Below are 25,518 nucleotides of genomic sequence, written 5' to 3'. Positions count from 1 at the left end.
ATGAGAACGCGAATCCCGCACCCTTGCAATCTTGCAAATCGGCCGAACACTGGCCCGGCCGGCAGGCCCTGGGCTCGAGCCCCCTACAGGTGAAATTCGCGCCATCGCGCGCACAGGGGCCCGGCTAAAATCGAGCCGATGTGCTATCTGGGTGACCTTGATTTTCAAGGTCACATTTCTTTTCGTTGCATGCGTTGCAAATGAACTGCAATGAACTGTTCTGTTGAAAAAACGATTTAAAGTTTCCTATACTATTTTATTCGATATGTTTACGGGATGTTCCAGTAAGTATATTTGCGGAAGAATGAAGACGTTGCGCAAACAAACTGGAAACGTTGAAAAGCGCGGCAGCATTTGAAACGTGATGTAGTAGAAATCGAATTTCGAAATTAATTCAAATGTTGTTTAAAAGATTTTTTTTATCGTAGTACATATTATATGTGACTGAATGCTCTTATACTGTCTTATACGTTCAATTTTACACGTTTGAACAGCAAAACAGAAACGGTGAAAGATTACTTGTAGACGCATGCGCACTGAAAATGAATTACCGAAAAGACCGGGAGTTTCGCCTCTGTAAGAATCCATTGTAATGTTTAGCGCATGTGTTGCTGTATGTATACATATACGTGTATATACATACACTCAGTGAAATTTGCTTTTGGGGGTTCAGAAAGTGTACAAATTCATTCGCCGCGAATTTAGTTGAGAAAAGCGAGAGCGAAATTTGTTTATCAAATAATTAATCTCTGCACATCCTATATAAGCAAACGAGATAAAACAAATTCGGTGTTTTCGTGTATTACGCGTATTTAAAATGTAAAGATAGAACAAGTATGAAATGCGATTTATTTTGAATTACATTTCTGACGTTTATGTTAAATTCAGAGAAACAGAAGCTAAAGTCGATGATATAATTTTCTATATCAGACACATTCAGATGTTATTTAAACTATACGACACAGATATAATCGTTTCAACGAATGCGAATATATAATAGAGACTAATTTATCAATCGAATCGATGTAAATGTCGATGAAAGATTGTTGCCGTCCGAACCGAATTGAAATGTAATCATAATGTAATATAGCATATGTAACAGCTGATAGCGATGATCTTGTCACTGTAAGGTTACTTCTGGGACTATTCTTTAAGCAGATTACCAACTCGCACCATGCGATCGTGAAAATACAGATTTCATTTAAAAATAGACTGCCGATCAATTATTTTCAATTATTTTACACCTGATTCTACGGTAAATCGATCGGTTTAGTTGGTAAGGGATTCTATATGAACACTTTCGATCAAGGAATTAGCTCAGAGAGAACGCTATGATCGAAAGTGTAACGAACGATCTCCACTAGGTTCATGAGTTCGTGACCAAGTTTAGGTTTTTAAACGTGTGAATAGCGAACATCTAATTGAATGGGAATCGAGTACGCTGCAGTGGTTGTGTATTGGAACGGATTTGTTATGAACGGAACACGCACGATACTGTTTGATCGTTAATTATCGTATGAAGATCGAGCCGTTCAGGAGACATTTTTTTCGTAGAACTTGATCGTTTGACAGCAAACTGTGCGTTGTTTATCGAGGTTGACGAGATCTATTGTGCAACATGGCGATTATATTTGAATGATAAGTGCACGTCGTTTTGTTATTATTTCACTCGTATCCGAAAGATCACATATATTCGTATAGGATAGAATGCGAATTCTATATACACACTGACCGTGATACATGTCATTGCGTGTGAAATTCCCAATAATCAAGTAATCTTGCCCGAAAAAAAGGTTAATTATATTATTCATATAAATTATAAATAGAGCATACATTACCACATTGATATTAATTCTCGCACGATAACAAAAAACATTATTTATACTCAACTGTAATTACTGGAATGGTTGTGGCCTTAGCTGTGAAAACTCTTTAGAATGTGCATTATCGCAGAGATCCAAATGTCTGGTAACAGGCTTTTTCTATGGGACAATCAGATCCTAACAGAATAAACTATGCGGCATGTAAACATTTGCACAAGCAAGTTAGTGCGTTTCAAGGGTCTTATGACTGTTAAAAGAACTGTAGGCTCAAATGTGCTATAATAATTAGAGTATCATAATCGACAGTGTGATGAGCGCCAATGGATTCAGAGGAAGAGGCTTTAGACCACGGGGTGCGCGTACAAAGGGTCCCTCTAACGGTTTTAGCGGACCCCGGTTTCCACATCCTACTTTTAATCGCGCACGGCCACCGCTGCACAGATTATCCGGATCTGAGAAATGGACGGACAGTCCAAATTTTCCACCGTGGCAACAGAACAAAAATTTTATCCCACGGCCACAGTTCCGGGGGAAACTACCGTTTCGGCCAAATGGTAGAGGTAGAGCGGTTAATGGCCGGGGAATAGTAAGGTTTTCCGGGCCTGGTAGACCACCAGGTCCTCAATTTTGCATGGGTTTTACGAGAAATTCTGCACCCAGAGTACCAGTGCCTCTAGAAGAACAAATAGTTGTAGAAGAAGATAAATCTGTGCAGCTGCCGCAGACTCCTCTGCTCGGATCCGAAGAAGAACGTCAGCAGAAGATCACGGAGACAGCTGACAAATTAAAACAGAAATTATCTTCCATAACGGAGGAGGATCTTACCAACTTCTGGGAAGATGATTTGTCCTTTTTACCAAATAGTAATTCCGAGGATGGAATTGCCTTGAAGAAAGGAATTCCTGAACTCAGACACGGACCACCTGAGCTTGATTTAACGTTTACCGACTTCAGAGATATAGGGAGAGTGGGCTGTAATAATTCAAAGTTTGATAACGCCGACGACGATATTATAATTGCCTTCGAAAGCGAGGATGCAAATAAAATTACAACTGAAAACAATGATATTACTATTATAAATGAAAATCAGGAGGATCCGCTGAACATCTTGGAATTGGTGCACAGCAACGATAGTTTGAATCGATCGTGCGTATTGTTAGAAGATGACGGATGCCAGGAACAGATGTTCCACGAGTTATCTACCGCCGATTGTAATTTGGAGAGTTTACATTTGCAATGTGATAATGTTTCGGAAGATTTACAGTCTTCTAATACAAGTACCGATGTGAATGTAACTTTAGATGAAAACGTGAGAAGGGTTGCATCGATACAACCTGTGAACGATCTGCCGAATGAAAATCCTTTAGTATTCAATGATATAGAAACAGTTCCTGAAACGATTTTAAATGATCAGGATGCATTGCCAGCAAACTGTTTGGAGAATCAGAGTACAATACAGGATGTGGTTACGGATATAGTTGCTACGCAAGACACGTGCGTAGATACAAATGGAGATGATCATTCAAAAACAAGTGCAAACCAGCAGGACAATGTACATACGAACGTATCTCAACAGGAAGTTTGTCAGACATCTGCGAACACACCCGATTCTACTCAAACCAATTTGGCAACTCCTCCACCATCTAACGAAGAAACTCCTGTAAATTCTATCTGTGATTCGAAATCTCCAACATGTTCGCCTTACGAGGAAGTACAGAAATTGTGTAATCCGCCTGCTTTTCAGCCAAGATTATTCAACGTACCACCGAGATTTGCGCCAAGAATTCCTCCTGGACCCAGATGCAGGTGGACGTTCCAACCGAATGGGAAAAATGTATTTTTCAGGGGACCACAAAGAATACCGTTTCATGGGAATCGAATGCCTCCGCCGAGACTCATTGCGCCGTATAAACCACCTGACATAGGTCCGGTTACGTATGGTCCGCGCGCACCACCGCCATTTACACACAATGTACCTGTTTCAAGCCATGAATCTCAGCACCATACGTTAGTGCCATTTCCTTCGAGTGATTTGCCTCCCGCATTCGATCCGAGCGAACCTCCGCCAAACATATGGTCGATATCAGTGACTGAATCATCTAATAGACAAGAGATAGCGCAGTCTAGGTCTCCCTTAAATTCGAGAAATCAAGTAACGAGTGTTCCTCCGACTAACATGGACATCATACATCCACCACCATCTTTTGATCCTAGGGGGCCACCACCAGAATTCAATCCTCAGCAACCGCCACCAAAGATTCACGAACGTGACAAGCTTCTGCAACCACCGCCGATCTTCGATCCACGGCTCTCTTCGCAGGAACGCTCCAAGCTGATCGCACCGCGGAACTCTGCAGGATCCCACATAATGGGTATGAATTGTGGCTTTTACTATTCAGATAAATTCATTCTTTTGAAATTCTTATTCTAAAATACTTATTTAAGGTAGACTCTCGTTTCCAGGATTGCAAGAGTGCGGGATGCGCCTTCTCATTTCTTGATAATGCAAAGATGGGACCTTTCAGTAGTCAAAAGCGCTAGATAAAAGATTAATTTAGGCCGCGATCGCCTTCAAAATGCCTATTTTTACGTTTACAAGGCGTAATTTGCATTATCCGGCAGCATGTAGCTGTCACAGCTTTATGAGAATAGTTGTATACATGGGCAGCTGTATGCTTCCGAATAATGCAAATTACGCCTTGTAAACGTAAAAATAGGAATTTTCAGGGCGATCGCGGCCTAGATTGATCTTTTATCTAGCGTTTTTAACTATTGAAGAACCCCATCTTTGCAATCCTGGAAACGAGTCTACCTCCTTAAATCCGGATTTCGAGTTGTAACGAGTAATCCGAATACTCGAATTACACAAAATTTCAGATTTTAATGTGTGAATACTGTTGCAGCACATTTCTCGCAACCGCCGCCCTTTATGTCGAATCTACCGATGAACTTTCAACCCGTTCTACCGCAAACGAATAACGGGCAAGCGATGGTGCAGGACTTTGTATTGCCTCTGCCACCGATAAACATCGCTGATGTTCCTCCACCTCCGTCGCAGCAGGCTTCGTTAGAGAAGAATTTCGTTAACCAGCCGGGCCTAAGTATGGACGATGGATTGGAGGACATGCAAGAAGCAATGGAGTTCGCGAAACAAATAATGAACATGTCCGAGAAAATGAAGGGCAATCAAGGCACGCCGTCAGTATTATCGGAAGCACAATGTACACAATCGGAAATTCCCGTACCGAAAGAGGATGTATCGTGTACTTCATCGGCTACTCGATCATTTGTAAATAGCGGTAAGAAATGGAAGAAGAAAAAGAGTAAAACGAAAAAGGATAAACAGGCAACAAGTTGCGAGACGAAACAGGCTGAAAAACCAGAGGGAACTGAAACGTTAGACGAGAAACAGTGTGTAGAAAACAAAAGTACCGAGGACGCGCCGTTGACGAGCGATCAGATACGACCGAAAGTGATATTTAATTTAAGCTCGAAAACGAAAGTGTTGCAGAAGCAGGAAGAGTGGCATAGACCTGCAAACATCTCTGACACGAGAGAAGTACCTCAGCCGGTTACGACACAAATATTCCAGAAGGAAAGGAGGCCGTCGAAAAGGTACACGTCGGAACAGAAGAGAAACAATCAAATCAAGACTCATCAGAAGGAACACAGCTCTAAGGTGAATTTGATACGGTGCGCGGATATTGCGAAGACTCCTATCCCTGAAAAATCAAACGACTCGTACAATAAGGATCACAACAGTGACTCGGAGAAACCTAATGCACAATCGTTGGCGGTAACGATACCGAATAATATTAGCGCACAGAAGAGTCAAAAATCAAAGAAGGAGAACAGAAAATCGGAAGCTCCCACTTCCGAGTCGTCGTGGAAGAACCGAGTAATCAGCCGGTTCTTGAAGATGAGCAAGAACGATATCTGTAATATGGTTAACAACTCGAGCCTCCGGAAGTTCGACATTGCGATGAAACACCTGGTGAAGGAGCGAAGATCCTCGCTGTCCCTGAAGATGAGAAACACCGAGGACGAGAAGATGAAAGAGTACGACAGAGAAGAGTTCATGAACCAGTTGAACGCGATGCTGGACCCGAGTGCTGTAGTAGGCATCACGGACTTGCCCACAGAGTTCATCCATCATTTAAGCGAAGTTCTACAATTGGACCCGATGCCGTCCGAGCTCGAGTTATCCGAGCAACAGAAGACGAACGTTGACGAAGTTAAAACCGCAAACAAGAACGATAATCCGAGGATATGTAGCTCTGAGTGTTTCGACGAGGAGGAGAGTATAGATGTTCAACCATTGGATTATCAAGAGCTGCACGTGGACTCATACTTGGAACAAGCGGAAGACAATGAACCTTTACACCGTTCCTTGAATACAGAACTGGCTGGGAACCTCTCGCGTGAAGACACCAGCTCGTCGAAGAAGTCGCTTCTGAACAAATCGAATCTCGAGGTAGAAACTTTGTACAAAAGGCAGCAGCCGTTGTTCAACGAGGCTGATCTGGACGACATCTTGTATGAAGTGACCGAGAGGACGAGAAGCTTGCCGAACGTGGCTTCGAGGATATACACGGAGGTGCAGAAAGTTCCTTTTCAGCCAGTGGCGGAGACCTTCGAGCGCAACACGTTCGCACAGATCTCGAACGCAACTGCGGCTGACCTCGACGACATATTCTCGGCAGGAATCGCGAGAGCGAAGTCGTTGAGCAAAAACTCGGAATTAGACATCTCGAGAGCGCGGAAATCGAGCTCCGAGGACCGAAATACGTTTAGAAGCGAGCGATACGAGAGATGGAGCCGAAAGGAGCGAGAGGATCCGGATTCGTTCAGGAATCTGACCAAGGAAGAATGGGAAGCTAAGTATGGGACGATGAACGTTTCTGCGGTATCGGATAACATGTGGAGGGATACGTTCAGCAGTGCGGAAAACTTGTCGAGGAGTAGCAAAAGCAACCGAAGGTATTGTTCATCGGACTCGCCTATGAGGAATTTGAGCATCAGTCCTTTGGCGCACGAGCTGTCTGCGTATAATCAGGAGAGGTACGAGGACCGTTATAGCGAGATAGAGGAACCCAGGACGTTGGAACGATCGGAGAGCAGCAACGATCACAGCACGAGCAGTTCGAGCGAAACCGACGAGGAGACCGTCTCTAACGTGACGAAACTGTTGAAGGTGATCAAGGAGAAGGAGAAGATCGCGAAGAAGAGGACGCTGAACGAGACCATCAGAGACGAAGTGACCGCCGAGATCGAGAAGAAGCGGAAGGAGAAGAGCAAGTACAAGGAGCGAAAGTTGCGGAAACGTGAAAAACGGAAAAATGGCAAACGAGAGAAGCGGAAGCGGGACAAGAAAAGGAAGAGAAAGCGGAATTCGCATTCGAACACGTCGAGGTCCAGCGAGTACTCCGAAGAATACAGGTTGTTGACGGAGGAGGAGATTAAGAAAGAGGTGATCGTTAAGGAAGAGCCGTTGAGCACGTTCGAGGACAGCATTTCTGAAGAATTAAATAACGAGTGTAACAATAGTCATGTTGAACCTGCTGCCGGTAATAAAACGGTGGGGGCGAGTTTGTGGGTCAAATCACAGTGTTCGCAGGCTGAGAAGCAACAAATTCCAACGATCGCCTGCGACAAGGTATCGTTACAGCCGAAAAAGATGCCAACGATCATATCTATGACCATGCAACCAAAGACTAAGGCGCAACTGAAGCAGATGCCGTCCCCCATTCAATCCGAACAAAACCAAATTGTAGAGAAACCAGCGGAAACAGAAAGAACTGTTAGTACTAGTAGCTATACTAGTAGTAATAGTGAGAAGGCGAATGAGAACATGGAGGAAGCTATAGCTAGCGAAGTAACCGAAGCTAACAACGAGCGTACGGAGATCCCTTCTTGTACAAACGATGCTGTACCTCAAACCAGTGCACCTTTGAACATTGTAGAACAGTCGTGCACAGAAGCTGTTAGCAACGTTAACACTGCTAACGTTCCTGGTAACTGTACGCATCCTCTTGCAGAAACGCATACGGCTAATCAGACCACCGAACAGAAAGCAACGAGTACCGGTTCAAACGAGACTAGAAGCGGATACAAGAAGATAGATATCAAGGTGTACAAGGAGCGTGCTCTACAGAGGCGTTTGCAAGAGGAAGCTAAACTGAAAGAGAAATGTGGAAGTCCTGTTCCTGCGTCTCAAGAGTCGCCGCAGTCTGCATTACCAATGAACAAGGTCGAAAGCGAAACTGACGAAGCAGAAAAGGAAGCGAAATCGATAGAGGTTGGAAACAATGTTCCTCTGAAGGATCCACGGTTAACCAAGGCAATGTCGAGTCAATCGGTAAGTTCTTCTTGCGTATCTCCTCAAAAAGAGGTTAGAGAGAAAGCTAATTTCGAGGAAGACCATCAGTATATAGATACTTTCCAAAAGAATAAAGAACTGTTCGCTTCCGCCCAATCGAAGAATGAATCTCCGAAGACTAGGGTAAAGATAAAGAGTATTACTCAATTGAATTCGAAATTGAATATTTTGAAAGATCCTCTTCAGGCAAAGAACTGCAAAAACGATGATAAACCATCCTCGCAAGAGAGAGCTAAGCGGGAATCGGATAATCTGAAAGAAAAAGTTGGATTTAAAGGAGAATCGGACGAGAAGAAATCGAAGAAATTGACCACGGCCGAGCGTAATAAGTTTAAAAACATCCGGTCGGAAGGAAGCAAAGAGTTGAAACTGAAGAAGGAGAAGAAATTGACGAAGAAGAAATCAGCGAAATCAAAGTCTTCGACGAGAGAGAAAAACTCGAAACATCCACAGAAAGCTGAAGAGCTACAAAAATCGATGACTGTAAACGCGAACAACGCTGTTCAAGCCGAAGCGGAGAAGATAAATAGTACCGACACTTCTGAATCGCTGCAAAGCAGAGAATCGACAACGTCCGTTGAAAATTTAACGCAGGAGAGCAGTAGTACATTCGCGATTAATAAAGAAGAAGTCAGCACTGATTTCACGATGGAAGAAGGCAACGACAATCTTCTGGATAATAATAAAGACGTGGTAGATATAGTTAATCCTACAGATGAAGAAGGTAAAGAGGTCGAAAATAGTCAGAGTTTGTTAATCTCGGAAATCGAACAAAATAGCGAGAAAACTTCGGAAGCAAATGCGATACAATGTGAATCGAATGAAGAATTGGAGAGAGAGGATGTTGTTGAAGCAGCAGCAGTGATAGCTGAAAATGTGTCATTAGCTGAGCATCGTCACGATCAACAATCACAATCGTTGGATGAAGATAAATGCTTAAATAATAAAGATGATTTAAAAAACGCTGAGAACAACAGTGAAAATTTGGAGACTGAAGCAAAGGATGGCAGTCGAGATGAGAGCGAACCGATTATTCAGGCAGTGAAAGATGTGTGGTCATTAAAGAGTTGCGTTCAAACTGTAGCAGATGAATTAAAATCTCCTGATAGCTCCGGTAGTCCCTTCAAAGGTTTTTTTCTGGAGTCTATTGAAGACGATATTCCACAAGAATCTGCATTGTGCGAAATACAAATAATGATTGGAGACGAGAAGGAAAATGTAACGCAGAACTGTACGGAGTGGATGGAAGCTGGTACGGAAAATCAACCAAATGGAAAAGACGATAGTTTCGAAACCGTCGAGGAAGCAAAGGATTCCAATGGAGTAATGTCAACCCGATCATCGATAGAAGAGCCGCCAGGTACTGTCAATGTTAACATCGTTAGCGAAACAGTCTCTGATCATTTGAATGTTGTAGATTCAGTAACAGACGATATGAAAAATTTGAGATCGGAAGACGAGGTTACGATAAAGGGACCTGAAACCGATGTTACAGACACGCAGCATACTAATTTTTCGCCTATTCATGATTTAGTTAGTCGCGATTCGTTCAACGAAGATGGGGAACCGTTTATCGTATTGGACGAGTACATAGACGACACAGAAGGTAGATCCCTTGAGAAACTGAATCATTTCGACATAGATCTGGAAGAGTGTATAGCCAGGGATACGGACAAGTTTGTCAGTGCGCCTAAGCAGTGCGAACAAGATCTGAACCTATCCCAGACCTTCAACTCGATAGACTTCAAAGAACTGTCGGTGAACCTTGACAAAAATAACGAGAAAATTGAAATCAATTTAAACGTAACCACGTCGGAGAGTAACGAGAAAGATAGCGTTGTTACAGATGTTTCTTCCGGTTTAAGCGTGTCATCAGAGAAATTGAAATTAGAAGTTCCAATAGATATAGAAGATCTAACATGCTCGCAAAAAGTTGCCACCGATGCTCACGATATTCCTCGGCAATCTCCGATTCAGGAACTAGCGTGCGTAAAAGCGGGAAAGACTGAACACAATTCTGAATCCTCTACGAGTTCCAAAGAGTCAGGAAAGTTAAGCGTTCCGGCGAGATCTGTCTCAGCGACGAAGGAGATCTCATCCGAAAGAGAACCGTCCGAATTCAATAAAAAGCAGACCGGAGGTAAGATAGTTTCAATTTCTTCCGATGCTCCGGAGATATTTGTTAATCGGGATGTACAATTAGAACAAGAGAAACAACAGCAGGAGGTACGCGAGACGTTTCAGACGAGGGACACGAGCAAAACGAATAAGGAAGAGGAAAATAAAGTGTTGCACAAAGTGAAAGACAAGCCTAAGATGAAGTCGAAGCAGCCGAAGAAACGCAACGTTTCGAAAAATCAGATCAAAAAAGCTGTGGCGGCTGATACGGTGAAGCCTGTGTATCCAAGCACGAAGGAAGCGATTATGGCCAGAATGATAGAGATCGACGTTGAGATTCACAAGTTGATGACCGAGAAAATGACTTTGTACCAAAAGCTTACGAGCGACGCACTGCCGACGGACAATGATTTCGAACAGAACGACACCGTGCACGAGCATAAGGACACCGAGACATCGTTGGTCAGACCGCGAACTCCATCCGCGCTGATGTCACAGTTAATTCAGAACATAGATCCTAAACCTGTAGCCAATCAATGTGCTAAAACGACTGTGGAGACTGTGCTATTGAAAGACAGCACAGCGAGTTCTGTTAGGCTTGGTAAGTCGAAGACATCGAGATGCGAGCAACATTCTGAGAAGAAGGCCAACACCGTTAGCACCTGTAGCTCGGAGAACGAAGAAGCTGTGCATCGCACTGGGGACATTAAATCTCCGCCTTCTAAGAGAAGAAGGAAACAAAAAGGGTCTGAGAGAGCGGTGAAATGGGACAACAAGCCTGAATGTATCAAAGATACACCGCACGTCGACGTCGAAGACAAGCAAACCAGCAACGCGATAAAACCGATATTGAAGAAGGTCGGTTCGAGCGAAGTCAAACCTCGAGAAAATTGCGACGACGCGTCTGCCGATAAGTTGTGTACACCCGACGTCGAGGAAAGCGAGAAAGCTGTCGAGCAGACAGAATCTCGAGATGCCACCGAAGAGTTTGACAAGACGAAATCGACGGAACAGGCTGATAACAAGCTGTCGGTAAACGATGCGGACGGTCTGAGTTCTATTCTAAAAATGCAAGAGAATAGGACACCGGAGAGATCGTCCATATACTCGGACGACAGCACCTGGGACTCGCTTGTTCAGGTAGCGAGCGATGACCAAAGAAAGCCTACCACTGGTCTCGCGCTTCTGGAGGAGACTTACAAGAAGGAGATGGCGAAGACGCGGAGGATAAAGGCTGAAACGCGGAAGAAAAAGAAAAAAGCTCCCTTGACCCCTGAAGAAGAGGAGCTACCGTTATCTACGTTGTACACTAACAAGCTACACGCGACGAAGATACTGAATTTCGTTGATGAGGAAGAGGAGAAAGGAAGCGACGACCAACAAGTTTGGAAAAACGTGGTCGAAGTAATAAACGCTGTAGCAGAGAACAGATTGGAAGATCTTTACACAGGAACACCGGTGGAACAGCTGGGTAAAAATAGTCACATTAATGTACCTGATGCGAATGATACGTTAACGAGCAAAGAACAAGTTAGCGGTCGAAAGCCAAGCCCGGAGCCGAAGCTGTTGGCAGAAGAGACGAAAGAGATAGTAGTCTCTGTTCCGCTAACTAGTATCGAAGACACTTGCACTCAACACTCTAGGACTTCTTCCGACGACAAGGTCGACGTATATAACAATGAACAGTTAATGCCGTCGCTAAATAAAATTCTACCAAATAGCGAGGAACAAGCTGACAGAAATTTCATCGACACAGAAACGCGAGAGATTGCGTTCGAGACACCGACGAGCATCGAGAGGGACATGGAGCTTGTACAGCAAACCGCGGAGAATTTAGTCATTAGCCAGGTCGCTTCGGTAGAGCCAGGTGCTAACGATGTAGACGATAATCAAGCTGTTTTAAATACTTCTGAAGCTAATGTAAATACCGAGAACACGGAGGAGACGAACGCGGAGAAAAATGGTAAAGAGGAGGCCGTTGACATTGATAGGACGATGTCTGTAAATCCCGAAGAAACGATAGCGATACCTGACGCATCCAATAGAAACGAAGACGACACAACTGAGGCTAACGATGGCATTTTTATGACTCGGACCGTTGCGTACTATCCGAATAAGGACTCCAGCTATGAAACAGAACACGCGAACGAGGAATCGTCCAAGGGCTCCTCGGCAAACCAGGAAACCCGATGCGAGAAGGAGTACGGGGTTGATGATCCCGAGGGATCGAGCGACCACTTTATAAGCTTGAAGGATCACAAAGCGTTGAAGAAAAGAAGAGAGTCCGAACGGTCGAACAAATCCTCCAGTGAGGAGAACAATAACCGCAATAGAACGCCCGTTCCTGTTTTCGTGGACACTGCGGAAGCGTGTAAGAGCGACGAAGCGTCAAGTAAGAAGCCTAAACGCAAGAGAGGAAGCAGCAGAACCCCTCTGAGGAGGAGTTCGCGATACACGGAAGAGGTGACGAAACGGATAAAGTTGGACACCGATGGGATACAATCCTCGGAGCAAGAATCTCTGGAGAAGAACATTCACATTCAATTCCCAAGCGTTTCGCCCACGTCGTCCTCGTACGACGACGACACTGAAAGCATATCGTCGAACGGCAAGAGGAGTCGTAGTCAGAAAACCAATGTGAACAGGAAACGCAGCACGCAGTCGGAACTTGAGATTCTATCGAGCTCTACCTCGCCCACGAATGAGGATTTCAAAGATATCAAACGATGCAAGCACACGATGCCAGAGATGATGAATTGCAAGGTGAGATTGGTGGATAGCAAACATACGATTCTGAAGCCAAACGTGGATCCCAATGTGCTGCGGAAGTATGGGATTTCGACGATCAATTCGCTCACACAATCTGCTCCCGAATACTTGGACCAACCCTGTTTGATTCCGGAGTTGATGTCCAAAGACTCGAGACAGGGTTCGAAGTTGATCAGAAAGGCGGATGACGCAACGAGATTTATTAATCATCTGGTCAGCTTGGACAAAGCGAATAGAGGACCGAAATCCATGAAAGCGAATCTCTTTGCGAACGACAAGGAAGTCACTGCGACGAGCTTAACCGATGATCCTAATGTTGAGGTCGCGTCGAAGGAGCAGGTCCTTGTAAATATTTCTCAGGAGAATCGTGACAAGCCGGACATCGAAATTGTAGAGGAGAAGACGATAGTTACCAAGAATCAGCATCAGAATGATTCCGGGTCAATGTTGACTGTGATAGAGACAAAGGACGATAAGGAGATACCAAGGACGCAATATACGGTCCACAAAGGTCCTATTTTAGATATTAAGGTAAAGGGCCGACGGTGTCGTAGCAGAAGAAAAAGACGTTAATGCAGTGCATGATTGTTCTTGATATATTAAAAAAAAATTTTTTGTTTTTTTTTCGTTCAAACGAATTTTTCAAGATATCGGTGATTTTAATCTTATTACCAGTAACGTTAGTAATATAATACGCATACGTATTTTGATGCGAAAAAGACATTGTGTACTAAACAAATTTTTTTGAAAACATTTTTTTTTAAATATTTTTTTACTGTCAGGATTATACTCCATGTGGTATCGTTTTACTTTTTTTTTTTATTTAATGCAAGTGTACAAATACATAGGAGTAGTATTAATAAAACCACCAAAGTTTCTAGTTTCGAAGCTTCTCACTTATTATTCTCCTTCACCTCGGCTTCAATTTATAAGTGTCTCCGGATTCCTCAGTACAGCTTTTTATTGTTTTTATTCTTTTGTTGTTGTTCCGTTCGTTGATACCGCACACACACAACTCGAATACACGAGAAACGATAATTTTGTACATCGGTGGGCTTGAAGTTTTCGACGTTTCGCTATAGATTAATTATAGATACTAAATGTCTTTTAGGTATTCGAGAATTCGTTTCTAGCTGCGAGCGAAGACGGCAGAATATATAGATACAGCCAAGCTTCGAATGGAATATTAAATATCTATAAAGGCCATAAAGCAGCTGTAACTTGTTTGTACGTGTATAATCCGAATAGTACGGACGTTAACAAAGAGTGGATGTTCTCCGGTTCGTTGGATGGAACTTTGAGATGTTACAATATAACGGTAAGTAACATGTATACGTGTTATTCAGTGGACTGCGGATGTTTGTGCAAGATCAACATTTTCTACAAAATAGAAAACAAGTAGAAAATACTTCTTTCTTTCGATAATCTTGAATAAGCTGAATGCACCTACATATTATATTTTTTTAATAAATCCATAAAATCCGCAGTCCAGTTATGAGATATGTCATCGCGTATTGCTATTATATATCACAAATGAAATTTTATTAGACTGGAGTTCAATTGAGAGATACTGCGGACATAGGTAGTCCGATACAATGCATGGACGAAGCATGGGGGATAATTTTCATAGGTACTAAATCCGGCCACGTATCTCGTTATCATATAAAGGTTTGTTGAAACATGTTCAAGCTGCTATGCGAATATCCTTACAGAAAATTGTAAACAGTAAAAGTTGCTTTTATAACATGCGTTTCGCAGATTCATTTATAGATTCGTTTATAAAAGTGTTATTCTGATTTAAAGCGTGTACCATCAATTACAGTGAAAGCATGTGATCGATACATTATAAAAGAAAATATTATTATTATTATTTCAGTCAGGTGTTATAAAAGGAAATAGCATACAATTCTCGGATAAGTCTGTATTAGCTTTAAAAGCAACCAACGAGGGTCCACGAAGAGTTCTTATTGTAGCATCTCGTAGTCAACCGATAACGATACGTGATGCACAGAACGGCCTATTTCTTCGCACTATTTGTGGTCAGAAAAGTCACACGGTGTACAGTTTGATGCGTGATCATAATCTAATTTATTGTGGCACCAGTACCACGTCCATACTTGTCTTTGATTTCACGGTTTGTAATGAAACATTATCGAATCATTTTTATACAACGTCACAGTGTAAACAGTATTCTTCATTGATGCTTCTGTGTTGTAGAACGGCGAACAGATTACGCAGTACGATGCTGGAGTTGGAATCGTATGTATGCGACTGTATAAACAATTATTATTTGCTGGATGTTACGATGGAAATATTTATATATTTGACACAAAGGTCAGTTCTGGTTTAGAATCGATTCAAGGTGGCTGTCTCGTGTAGAAAAGCATGTTTTTGTTAAGCATAATATTTTCAAGTTTCTATACCTAAAAAATTGCAATAGGAAATCGGTTTTTCGACTCGTTTACACGAGACTGTCCCCTTAGAGAGCTGATAGTAATGACTAGACTGCTGATTTTATTCACTTATAATAAAAATGATAAGCTGCAATTTAACACTAGGTTTACGGAGCTCTAGAAATATCTATTTCACATTATTTTATAAACATAACAAGTATATGTCTATCCAAATTTTTGGCCATTTTTCCAATAATATCACTAAACCTACCACTACCAGTCAAATGACCGGTTTTATTATATAAATTGCTTACATGTGGGAATTGATTCGATAAATTTCTTTATCCAAGCACATATTGTAATAAAAATTGCATAAAATCTAAATAAAATAGAGCCTTGTCATTTTTTTAAGCTAAAACATTTTAATCGCTCTTAGTGGTCGGTAGGTTTAGTGATATATACCCAAATAAATAAATTTGGTAAATAATTCCTCGGGGAAGTATCTTTACAATCTTAATAATCGCAAATTAAAAATATTAGAACCGGTCATTTTGACGGGTCCCGTAAACCTAGTGTTAAAAGAGAGCGTCGATATACTATTTTCAACTTATTAAAATGCTCGAAGAAAGGAGAAACTTTTGATCCGGCTCCTGTTCTTTACAATTGATGCGGACAATTTTTATTTCACATATAAATTTGCGGTCTAGCAATAACGATGAATTGACAATACGAATCGCTTGCAGGATCATCGACTCGTATGCAGCATACCTGGACCTGGAAACATGCTTTTAAGTATGGAAGTCATAGACAATAAGGTATTGAAATAACTATTGTGGCTATATTTTTTTTTGCTTTGTCGTTTGTCGAAGCCACGCTTTGTTTAATAGATCATGAATGTGTTCCAGATTATAGCTGGTAGCAAAGATAAACGTTTGCAATCATGGCAAATGTCACGTCAAGTACGAGCTTTACTATAAAGTTTAGAGTCCAAACATTGGAGAACCAGGCTTGAACTGATTATATCCTAGTCTAGTCGTACTCCTAAGAAAGATTAATGATTAACTTACGGAGTACATACTGCAATTGAACTTCTATCTAATGACTGTACAGAATTCAGAGAGGACATGACGTGTAATATATATAAATATATTAAATATTATATGTATATGCGTATATTATACGTAAAACAGGTATGTGTATAGATACGCATATATACATAGATTCTTATTTACGAAGAAAAAAATGCACATATACAGTATAAATACATTTGTACAGAGAATAGGTAAATTAAACTATTGGTATTGCGGAAAGATTATAATATTTACAGTACACTCAAGGATCGTGTTAGAGTCTTGTCTGTACAAAATAAAAAAAATGGTAGAGAGGTCTTTATTCCATTTTATCGACTCGCGCTACCGAGGGCAAACCTCCTGTGCCTTGTGCGCGTTGCAAAATATTTTTCAGTTGGAACTGTTTTTAATAAAAAGAAATGGAAAAAAAAGGAAACACACGAACAACGTAAGCGCAACTTCAGACAAAAGTGCACCCATCGTCGTAAGGATGAACAAACAACTCTTGAACCTTTGCACTTATTCTTTCCTCTGTACTTGCATACATGTCAGACTGTGAATTACTATATGTTGTTGTAATACTATATATACATATTCTAAGTTTAGTAAACAATGTGAGGGTATTTGTCAGTAGTAAGTTATTAATTGTTTATTTATAGCGCAAACTCGCAAGTGGCTCAATTCCCATGGTTTGCTTCGATGAGTGCAAAGGATTAAGAACGATCGATTGCCAACTAATATAGAAACATTTTCTTTTTATCGCGCGAATAATATGATTCTTGATTTCATCGAGAGAAGTTTTATTTTTCCAAGTAGGGATTGTAACGAGTTCATAAATCTCACGATTTCCTTTCTATTGTTTTCTTATTACAACCCATTGATTTCCTATTTATTGATTGTTCGTTTTTTTTACATCATATACATATGTTAGATTTATATTTGTTGCTTCGAAATATTTAAATAAATTATTTCTATTCCTGCAGAGTTCGCGAAATTAAGCGTTCCTTAAGTGGAGGACTTCTCAATTGTTGACATTCTTTATCTTCTTGATTTGTTAGTTTAAAGAAAAAGGAAGATGCGTTTCTACCGATGTTGTAAGGTGATTGCGATGAAATGTATATGTTCGGATAACAACGGTCTACATCTTTATTAAGTTGCGAGTAATTTTAAAAAAATATATATCAGATGTAGACAGATGAGAGAATTGTGAAAGAATGATTCGATATTTTCCTGGGTGGTTCACTTCTAACATATACCATTGCATCCAATACACATTGTACTTATAAAATTATACAATCATTTACGATTCGAACCAATGATCACACTACGTTGTAGTTTGTATAAGTTCATTGTGTATCTAGTATTTGTTACGTGTAACAATAAAACATTGTTCCCACATTTGTGACAAAGTTTAAAGCATTTATTCTTAGAAAAGGTATTTTCAATGTAAACTAGTGATAGCGATGTACATGATTTTTCAATTTTGTATATTAAATTGTACGAAAGTGTTACGAAAAGTTTTATAAAGAACCTACACCGTAAAATTGTTACGACCTTTGTTTTTATTTTTTTTTTATTAAAGAATTTACGAGAATCTTGTGATGTTTTCTTTTCGTTTTACTCAATGAAAATTTATAGATTTTTTTCATCGCGTCCGTTTCGAACGAAATAGAACGGACAAAATCGTGTGCATGTTCCTCCGAGAAACATATCTGTTAAATCAATAAGCCTTATATGCGTGCAGATTAAAGTATATATATATATATATGTAGTCGCGATGTATAACGAAAGTGTCGAACAAATGAGATGCGTTAAGAATCTTTAAGAATATAAAGTATTTTTGAACGTAATAAACATTGCATTATGTGTCTATGCATTGGCCCTGCCAAATCTGGCAAAACCTTTCTAATGAAACGTTTACAAGGCGACGAAATGGACGATGCAACGCAGACTGTTAACACTAATGGCATAAATCTTTTCACAATAAAAAACAGCACTGGTGAGTTTGATATAATCGTGAAAGAAATCGGTGGTGCTATGGCTCCGATATGGAAGTATTATTTCGACAAGGTAAATGTTAATAGGAAAAAAAGAAAATAATTTCATATCGATTACGTATTTCGCGCGTCCTGATAACGAAGTCTGTCAACTTTTAGATACGAAAAATCATTTATGTGGTGGACACTAGCAATCTGTGTCAAATAAGTGCGGCAGGAGTGCTATTTTACTCTCTGTTAGTTGAGCCCAGACTGCGAAATATAAAAATCGCATTGACTCTCAACAAAATGGATCTCTCTTATCGTCAGATGCGCAACGAAGCCTTGTTAATGCTTCAATTTTCACGCTTGCAGAAAGAAGTAACGCAGGAACTCACCATATTCGAAACCAGCGGCATGACTGGTCAAGGTGTAGAAGAATTAAGAAACTGGTTGTTCGATCCGGCCACGCTGAAGGCGGCAATTAACGCGAACAAGTAAAATTCCCACGAGAATGATATCAGTTTCCTTTGATATATTATAATGTATTCCTTACACTCAATCTTACAAACATACAAACGTTCTACGAATATATTTTCCTCTTTTTCTTTAAACTAATACCGTCCTTAAATAACTCTTTACCGATCTTGTCTGTCGAATCATTGAGTTTGTTTACAACAAAAAGAATTGTCATTCAACGACTTGGATGTACAAACCTCGAACACGCTCTCGTGGCGCTCCTCAAACGAGGGAAAGCAATTATGTTAACGCCTAAGAAGATTTCTTTTTCAATTTATTTCAAGTAAGTACTATTACGCGATTATTATTCAGTACCATAAAAAATACATTACATCCATATGGATCTGGAAATACTTGTAGAAGAACTAGATTGTAAATTTGTATAAAGAATGCACTCTTAATATATGTTTACAAACTTTTCCGAAACAACTTCCGTGTTCGCATATCGAAATTAACTGAAGCAAGTCGTCATTGCTATGCAATATGAATTAGAGTACAAGAGCGCAGGTGTACGCGAATTAAAAAATCGTTTTTCACTGGAAAAGAAACGAGGAAACGCACCTTTTTTCGCTTTCTTGTACTATCAGTGATAAATAGGTAATAGTATGTACTTTTTTTTCTTCTCATTTGTTTCTCAAATAATTACGAGCGTCCTTATCAACCTAGTTATCTATAAACTTCTCAAAATATAATAAACTATACAAATCGGAGAGATATAAATTGTTTTAATGTATTCTTGTCAGATCTTCTACTATTTTTACAAGGTCGTCTACCGACGCTTCTTTTTTCATACCGTTACCGTCGTCGATCTGTAAAAGTGAAAAAATCCAGTCAATCATACGGAACAATGTACATGTACATGTACATATACACTACTGTCCAAAAGTTTGGAATAACTTGCTGATTTTTGTAAAAATCGAATATATTAATAAATTTTGAAATGATCCATTGTTATAATATCAAATATTAACTAGTCGAATAATATTATATATTTTAACAGATTTCAACATTTTTTTATGTCCATAATGCTCTTGTATAGTTTATAAACCCAGTGTAAGACAATGTTCGGAATGTACTTTTTTAAAGGGACACTTTGGCAACTTCTACAAGAAGCATGGAAAAATATCAAATTAGAAACATTCGAAAAACTAATTGCCACAATGCCCTGAATATGTCAGGCTGTTATTAAAAATAAAAGCGGTTTTTTAATGAAAGAGCAATTTGAAGAAAAACACGCATTCCTCGATAAAAACAAAATAATACAAAATGTGAAACATACTGCTCGTAAGTTTTTTGACAAGTTAATCGTCCTTAATAAACCTTCTGTTTCTCTGAATTTACGCCGTGATTCCAAACTTTAGCCGGTAGTGTATATACATGTATTATAAATAAAAAAATGGACGTTATCTACCAAAAGCCCAATTGCAACTTCCGCCATTTTATCCGGACTCAAATCGAGAAAGCTTTCAATTAGATCTCCGTCTATGAAACCTTCGCATTGTTCGATCTTCAACTCGGTATTGAAACTTCTCCAAAAGTTGTGTTCTATTTTACCGACGCTCTTTATCACGCTGGTTAATCTGTCCTCGATATTTCGTAGGAATTCATAAAATGTGAACGGGATTTGCGTGACTAAACCAATCGCACCGCTAACAGTTCCGAACAGCACACAACCCTGCGTGGGTGTGCTTGATTCTCCCAAATTCTGCATCACCAATGATCCGTGTCGGAAAACATTGACCATATCGCCTAAATGGAATTGTCCAACCTCCTGCATTTGTTGTCTTTCGTCTTCCGAAGTCGCGGCGCTACGAAAAAATATCATTTACTTAGTGTAAAATACTAAGTCTACTGTACGCGTATTTGAATATTTACCTATCCTTTTGGCAAACGAACAGATTAAAACAATTCTCAGCTCCTAGGAAAGTGTCGTCGTCTAAAATTTCAATAGCTGTCATCCAGTTTGGATTATAATCCCTCGCTATCTCTTCGAAGCTGCCTTCCATAGTCTTATACTGCAGTAACGTAAAGGACCTCATTAGATCGCCGACCAAAACAAAGTCCCCTTTCGTTTTCAGATAGAGCGCAATGATATTATTGAAATGGCTGCATTCCAGCCTTAGCTCTTTCTCTGTTGTCCACTCGAATAGGCGAACGGTGCTGTTAATACTGGCTAGAAGCTTCCCGTTGAACTCGACCAAGGAGTAACAGGAACCTTTGATTTCTTTTTCAGCGACTTGTATAAGTTTTCCGTCGTTCCAATGATACAAAAGTATTCTACCCATTTTGGGCTCGGTTTCATCCGGATTGATCAGCGCAGTTCCGACTACATAGTAGGACGTTGGATCCTCGCCCAATTTAGTCGATATCAACGACAACGCGTATTCGGTGGGCATTAACATGTGACCATGTAAAATCTCGAAGGTATGCTGATCTATGATAAGCAAATTATGTACTTCCATTTCCTGTCCGATCTCACCAGACGTGTATCCCGTAGGTTTAATATGCGACGCGATTAAACTGCTGCTGGAAGTCGTTTCCGCGGACGTTGAAGCTGCTTGAGTGGATGCGGAGGGTCTTACGATGCATAGACCGATGTTGTCTTGCACATCGACTCTCATCGTGATCACACCGAACGTTTGGGAGCTTTCTTGATAAGCGATACGTCTTGGTGATTCGCCAAGCGGAACCGTTCGGATGTGTAATTTCTGTATCTCGTCGATCGTTCCTATTGTCACGGTACTGTCGGTCGCTAAAGCTAAACTGTCTGGATATGATTCTGCGTTTAAAGAACACATGTGATTTACTTCCTTTAAGTTAACATTACTAAATACAAGCTTATGATTCGACGAATAAATTACGGTCGGTCTGTCCGAACATGCAAATACATTGGTGGTGGAGAGCGATCGGAAAGTTCGGAGAACTGTCGGCTGTGTGCCCAGGGTGACTTTTTTCTTGTCAGAAAGTATACCGTTTTGTTTGTGTAAAGTAAAGTAATACATACTACCGTCTCCGAGCGCGCAAAGCAGATACGTGTTACCTTCGAAACAGGTCATTAGAATGGATCTCGGTATGATTTCACCTCCGAGTAATTCTTTATTGATCTCTTTTAGATCGGGCAAAGTTAATATGCGAACGGAAATGTCCGTCCATAATCCTACCGCGGCAATCTTCGCGTCGGTATTGCCGTCTAATGGGGATATATCTAAGCACGCCACCTCGTACTGCAATGTAGCAAACCCTTTCAGTACAATCTGTCCATCTGCAATTTCCATATAAAATAAGTCATTACCGGTCGCACAGAGCACTTGCGTTCCGTTGCAAGCGACTACGCTAATTGTTCTTTTGTTCTCTGGTTCCCATTCGGAAACGATGGTTTTCGTTTCGTGAGAAATCAATCGGGCAGACTTCGGTGTTATTTGAATGAACAGATCGTTCGTAACGTTCCCTGTATGGAACGTCTGCTCGTCGGCAACGAAGCCTGCGATATCCGTTTCTTCGACTTCTTCGCCGTTTAATGTCAAGATTCTAGTTTGCCCAACAAAAGATAAGACTAGAGTATTGTCAAAATTTCCACCGCCAACTTTCAGTGCCCACATACCCTTGATGCCTGGTAAATCTATGCTTGCGTGTTCTTCAATACCTATTCCATTTCTAATAATCCTAAGGGAACCCTCTTTAAATGCTCCCGAGCATGTAACCATCTGTCCTTGACCTTGTCTCTCGAGATCAACCACAGCCATGTCAACTATCGGTGCTAAATTAATGAACGTCTCCATCGGCACGCAGTAAGAACCGTTCTCATCCGCTTTTGTGATCAACTTGATCAACTGCGAATCACCGAGACGACTACCAACAAATATCACACCGTTGTCCAAATACGTGATGCATTCTGGTATACTAATCTCCCCTAGAAGCTCGACCTTCAAATCTTTCACTACTTGAGTTCCATCCGGTTTCTTTTCTTGCTCCAAGAATAACATAAACAAATGCCCAGCCATATCACCCAATAAATATCTCAGTCCTTGATTATCAACTTTAGCGTAACACGTAATTGTACTGTGTTTAATGATCGGCGGTACAACAGCCACATATGTGGTACCGTCGTGGTATAATATACTCTCTTGGCCTATTATAATCGCACCGCAAATCGGGGAAGGAACCGGAATAACCATCATAGCTTCGCGTTCCACATTGTCTTGCCGCCATGGTGTCTTCACAAATTCTTTATCTCTCAAGGAAATCTCGTGTGTTTTAACGTGTCTGCCGTTAATATCTTGATGGATTAAGATTAACGTTGGATTAGCGCATCCATGAAGAAAATTCACATCTTGTACTTGTTGCTCGTCCATACGTATAGATGATGCTTTCAATTCCGGATTATCTTTGTCGAGCGGAATGATTTTGAAAAGACCGTCGTATAATCGAAGACCGATCACACGTGCTTTAGGATCGATCACAGCTTTAATACCTGTTTCTGAAGCTTTACCGATACGGTCTGCCACGTTCCCGTGTGCCTTTGTTATAATTTCTATATCTTCGCCTTCGCCGACGCATTCCAAAATCATAGCGTTGTAGCGGGTGGTCAACAAAAACAATAGATCTTTTTTCTCATGCTGCGGAGATAATGTAATTAATTTACGTATTACTTTGTACAGCTTCGCTAGCAGTATTACGCGGCAAGATTCGATAACGACAACCAACTAGCAGAAGACTATATTTGAATAAACATGAAGGAAAGTTAAGAATTTCGAGGTATAGACGAGACTTAAGAGTGCTGATATAACCTTACCGGCGGTCTAAAAAATTTGACGACTGCGATCTTCCCATAAATCCCAACATCTTTCAACGGTCTCAAACCTTCCGGCGTGACCAGATAGATTTCTAATCGAACATTCTTTGCCAAGATCAGATTCAAATCCGTGGGCGACGTGAAATTACCTTGATTGGTAAAAATAAGATAATGGTTTATTATCGTATATTCGCTCGCACTTCAGCGAGAAACTGCCTCGTTACTCACCTGTCACACACGCGGTGACAGCCGTAGGCTTGTGTGCCGTCACAACATAATGATGAGACATTGCTTTCATACTATTTTATCCGACAACAACTTTTCTATATTTGTTAACAATTTACGGGGCAGATCAATACACACGACAAAACGTTGGCCTTGCGTGCTTTTCACTTTGACGCGCCACGAAGTTGGCAACGTTCTGCACGGAACTAACCTTAGTTCACGCAACGGCCACCATTATTTATAGCTGTAAGCGCTTGCGAAAATCATCACGGTGTTCAGCAACAGTTGGGAAAATCATTCAAGGAGGCGTCACAGTCGGATGAATGTACTAAAACCCGCGACATTGACTAAAATTTGAAGTTTGTTATAAGTAGACAGCGGATCTTTATGCAAAATAAAAATTTTATACCTGAATTGCAACAAACTAAAGTGAGGTAGAAATTTATTTTCTTTGTTAATACGTTTAATAGGTGGAAGATAATATAACAGTATTTTTAAATTCTTCTAATGTTTTCACTGTTTTAAATTACACCTTCTCATTTTTAATTAAATTTGAAATTTTCTCCCACCTGTTGCCGCACGTCCTCTACAAAACAAGGCGTATTCCAACGAAACAAGGTTGACGAACAAAACTTATTGTTAATGAAATAACTGCCGAAGGCAGACCAAAAGATCAATATGATAGCACGGTGCTCGGAGAAATCAGAATAGATGTTTAAACAATTGAAGTACGCGCGAATGTCGTGTTTGCTTCCGGCGCTGTTGTCGGCGGGAAAAATGGCTGGACCCGGCACATTTTTGAATTGTTCCTTAAGTATGGTTCCTGCTTAACGAGAAACTTATAAACAATTATTCTATATTGTGGAAAATATAGGGATCGGCAATTTTGACAATTTTAAAATTGTACTCGCTGAATATCTTTAATTGTGTCCTATACCCGTGAACGATTTGCAAAGAAACTGAGAAGCAGAAAATTGAATGTTACATGAAATTCACAATGTTTGAAGACGTTTTTATCACTTTTAAAGTATTATGTTTTCTTAGTACTTGGGGGATTTCACATGTAAACGTATTCTCGCATAGTGGAAATTTTTTCAATGCACTCCGTTCGATTTGTACGTTTCAGGAAAAAATAATCGTAATAGAAGAAAGAAAAACTTGGAATTTATTAAAAATTTAAACTGTGAAATACTTTAATACATTGTACATTCAGACCATCAACTAAGACCTAATCTTACATTATAAATCTATACAATTGTACAATAATATTTAATACCTTATAACATAAATTATATCATTTTCATAAATTGTAGCTGCACACGCACACAAGGTCGGCAATACATTTATGCAAATAATAACGAGCTGAATAAATTTATAGTGATACCAGGCATCACTCTTGTACGAATAAAGTATTTAACCAATAGTATATCGTATTGATATAATTTCATTGATAT

General features: G+C 40.4%; 3 protein-coding genes across 5 annotated transcripts; 2 read left to right on the top strand and 1 right to left on the bottom strand.

Moving 5' to 3' along the window:
- Positions 1-685: 685 nt before the first annotated feature.
- LOC143210391 (uncharacterized) lies at positions 686-18,016 on the top strand. Of its 3 annotated transcripts, XM_076427202.1 has the most exons (9): positions 686-4,195; positions 4,727-9,562; positions 9,620-13,620; positions 14,201-14,407; positions 14,638-14,757; positions 14,966-15,223; positions 15,307-15,423; positions 16,226-16,297; positions 16,370-18,016. In XM_076427202.1, exons 1-9 carry the CDS (start codon positions 2,134-2,136, stop codon positions 16,457-16,459), a joined length of 11,763 nt encoding a protein of 3,920 aa, XP_076283317.1. In that variant the 5' UTR covers positions 686-2,133; the 3' UTR covers positions 16,460-18,016. The 3 variants fall into 3 exon arrangements, with proteins under 3 accessions (XP_076283317.1, XP_076283316.1, XP_076283315.1); XM_076427201.1 differs by having other exon boundaries at positions 4,727-13,620; positions 16,388-18,016; XM_076427200.1 differs by having other exon boundaries at positions 4,727-13,620.
- Positions 18,017-18,415: 399 nt separating this feature from the next.
- Positions 18,416-19,679, top strand: LOC143210447 (ADP-ribosylation factor-like protein 16). Its single transcript, XM_076427338.1, has 2 exons — positions 18,416-18,622; positions 18,709-19,679. The coding sequence occupies exons 1-2, from the start codon at positions 18,416-18,418 to the stop codon at positions 19,027-19,029; spliced, it is 528 nt and encodes a 175-aa protein (XP_076283453.1). The 3' UTR covers positions 19,030-19,679.
- A 79-nt stretch (positions 19,680-19,758) lies between these two features.
- Positions 19,759-24,411, bottom strand: Pic (DNA damage-binding protein pic). The gene is made up of 5 exons (XM_076427232.1): positions 24,068-24,411; positions 23,840-23,988; positions 20,923-23,663; positions 20,459-20,855; positions 19,759-19,856 (listed from the first exon to the last, which is right to left on the bottom strand). The coding sequence occupies exons 1-5, from the start codon at positions 24,135-24,137 to the stop codon at positions 19,773-19,775; spliced, it is 3,441 nt and encodes a 1,146-aa protein (XP_076283347.1). The 5' UTR covers positions 24,138-24,411; the 3' UTR covers positions 19,759-19,772.
- Positions 24,412-25,518: the final 1,107 nt, after the last annotated feature.

The sequence above is a fragment of the Lasioglossum baleicum genome, chromosome 7 (assembly GCF_051020765.1).
Source record: "Lasioglossum baleicum chromosome 7, iyLasBale1, whole genome shotgun sequence".
In the NCBI taxonomy this organism is placed as follows: Eukaryota; Metazoa; Arthropoda; class Insecta; order Hymenoptera; family Halictidae; genus Lasioglossum; species Lasioglossum baleicum.
This window is presented reverse-complemented; position numbering and strand designations above follow the sequence as displayed.

What these genes read in the sequence shown, in the direction of transcription:
- LOC143210447 (XM_076427338.1), top strand. Translation starts at nt 18,416, where the DNA reads ATGTGTCTATGCATTGGCCCTGCCAAATCTGGCAAAACCTTTCTAATG. An exon ending in GGAAGTATTATTTCGACAAG is followed by an intron (nt 18,623 to 18,708) that starts GTAAATGTTAAT and finishes GTCAACTTTTAG; the next exon opens with ATACGAAAAATCATTTATGT.
- LOC143210391 (XM_076427200.1), top strand. Translation starts at nt 2,134, where the DNA reads ATGAGCGCCAATGGATTCAGAGGAAGAGGCTTTAGACCACGGGGTGCG. An exon ending in TGAGATGTTACAATATAACG is followed by an intron (nt 14,408 to 14,637) that starts GTAAGTAACATG and finishes AAATTTTATTAG; the next exon opens with ACTGGAGTTCAATTGAGAGA. An exon ending in TGGAAGTCATAGACAATAAG is followed by an intron (nt 16,298 to 16,369) that starts GTATTGAAATAA and finishes TTTGTTTAATAG; the next exon opens with ATCATGAATGTGTTCCAGAT.
- Pic (XM_076427232.1), bottom strand. Translation starts at nt 24,137, where the DNA reads ATGAAAGCAATGTCTCATCATTATGTTGTGACGGCACACAAGCCTACG. An exon ending in TCAAATTTTTTAGACCGCCG is followed by an intron (nt 23,664 to 23,839) that starts GTAAGGTTATAT and finishes TTATCTCCGCAG; the next exon opens with CATGAGAAAAAAGATCTATT. An exon ending in TTCGTTTGCCAAAAGGATAG is followed by an intron (nt 20,856 to 20,922) that starts GTAAATATTCAA and finishes ATTTTTTCGTAG; the next exon opens with CGCCGCGACTTCGGAAGACG.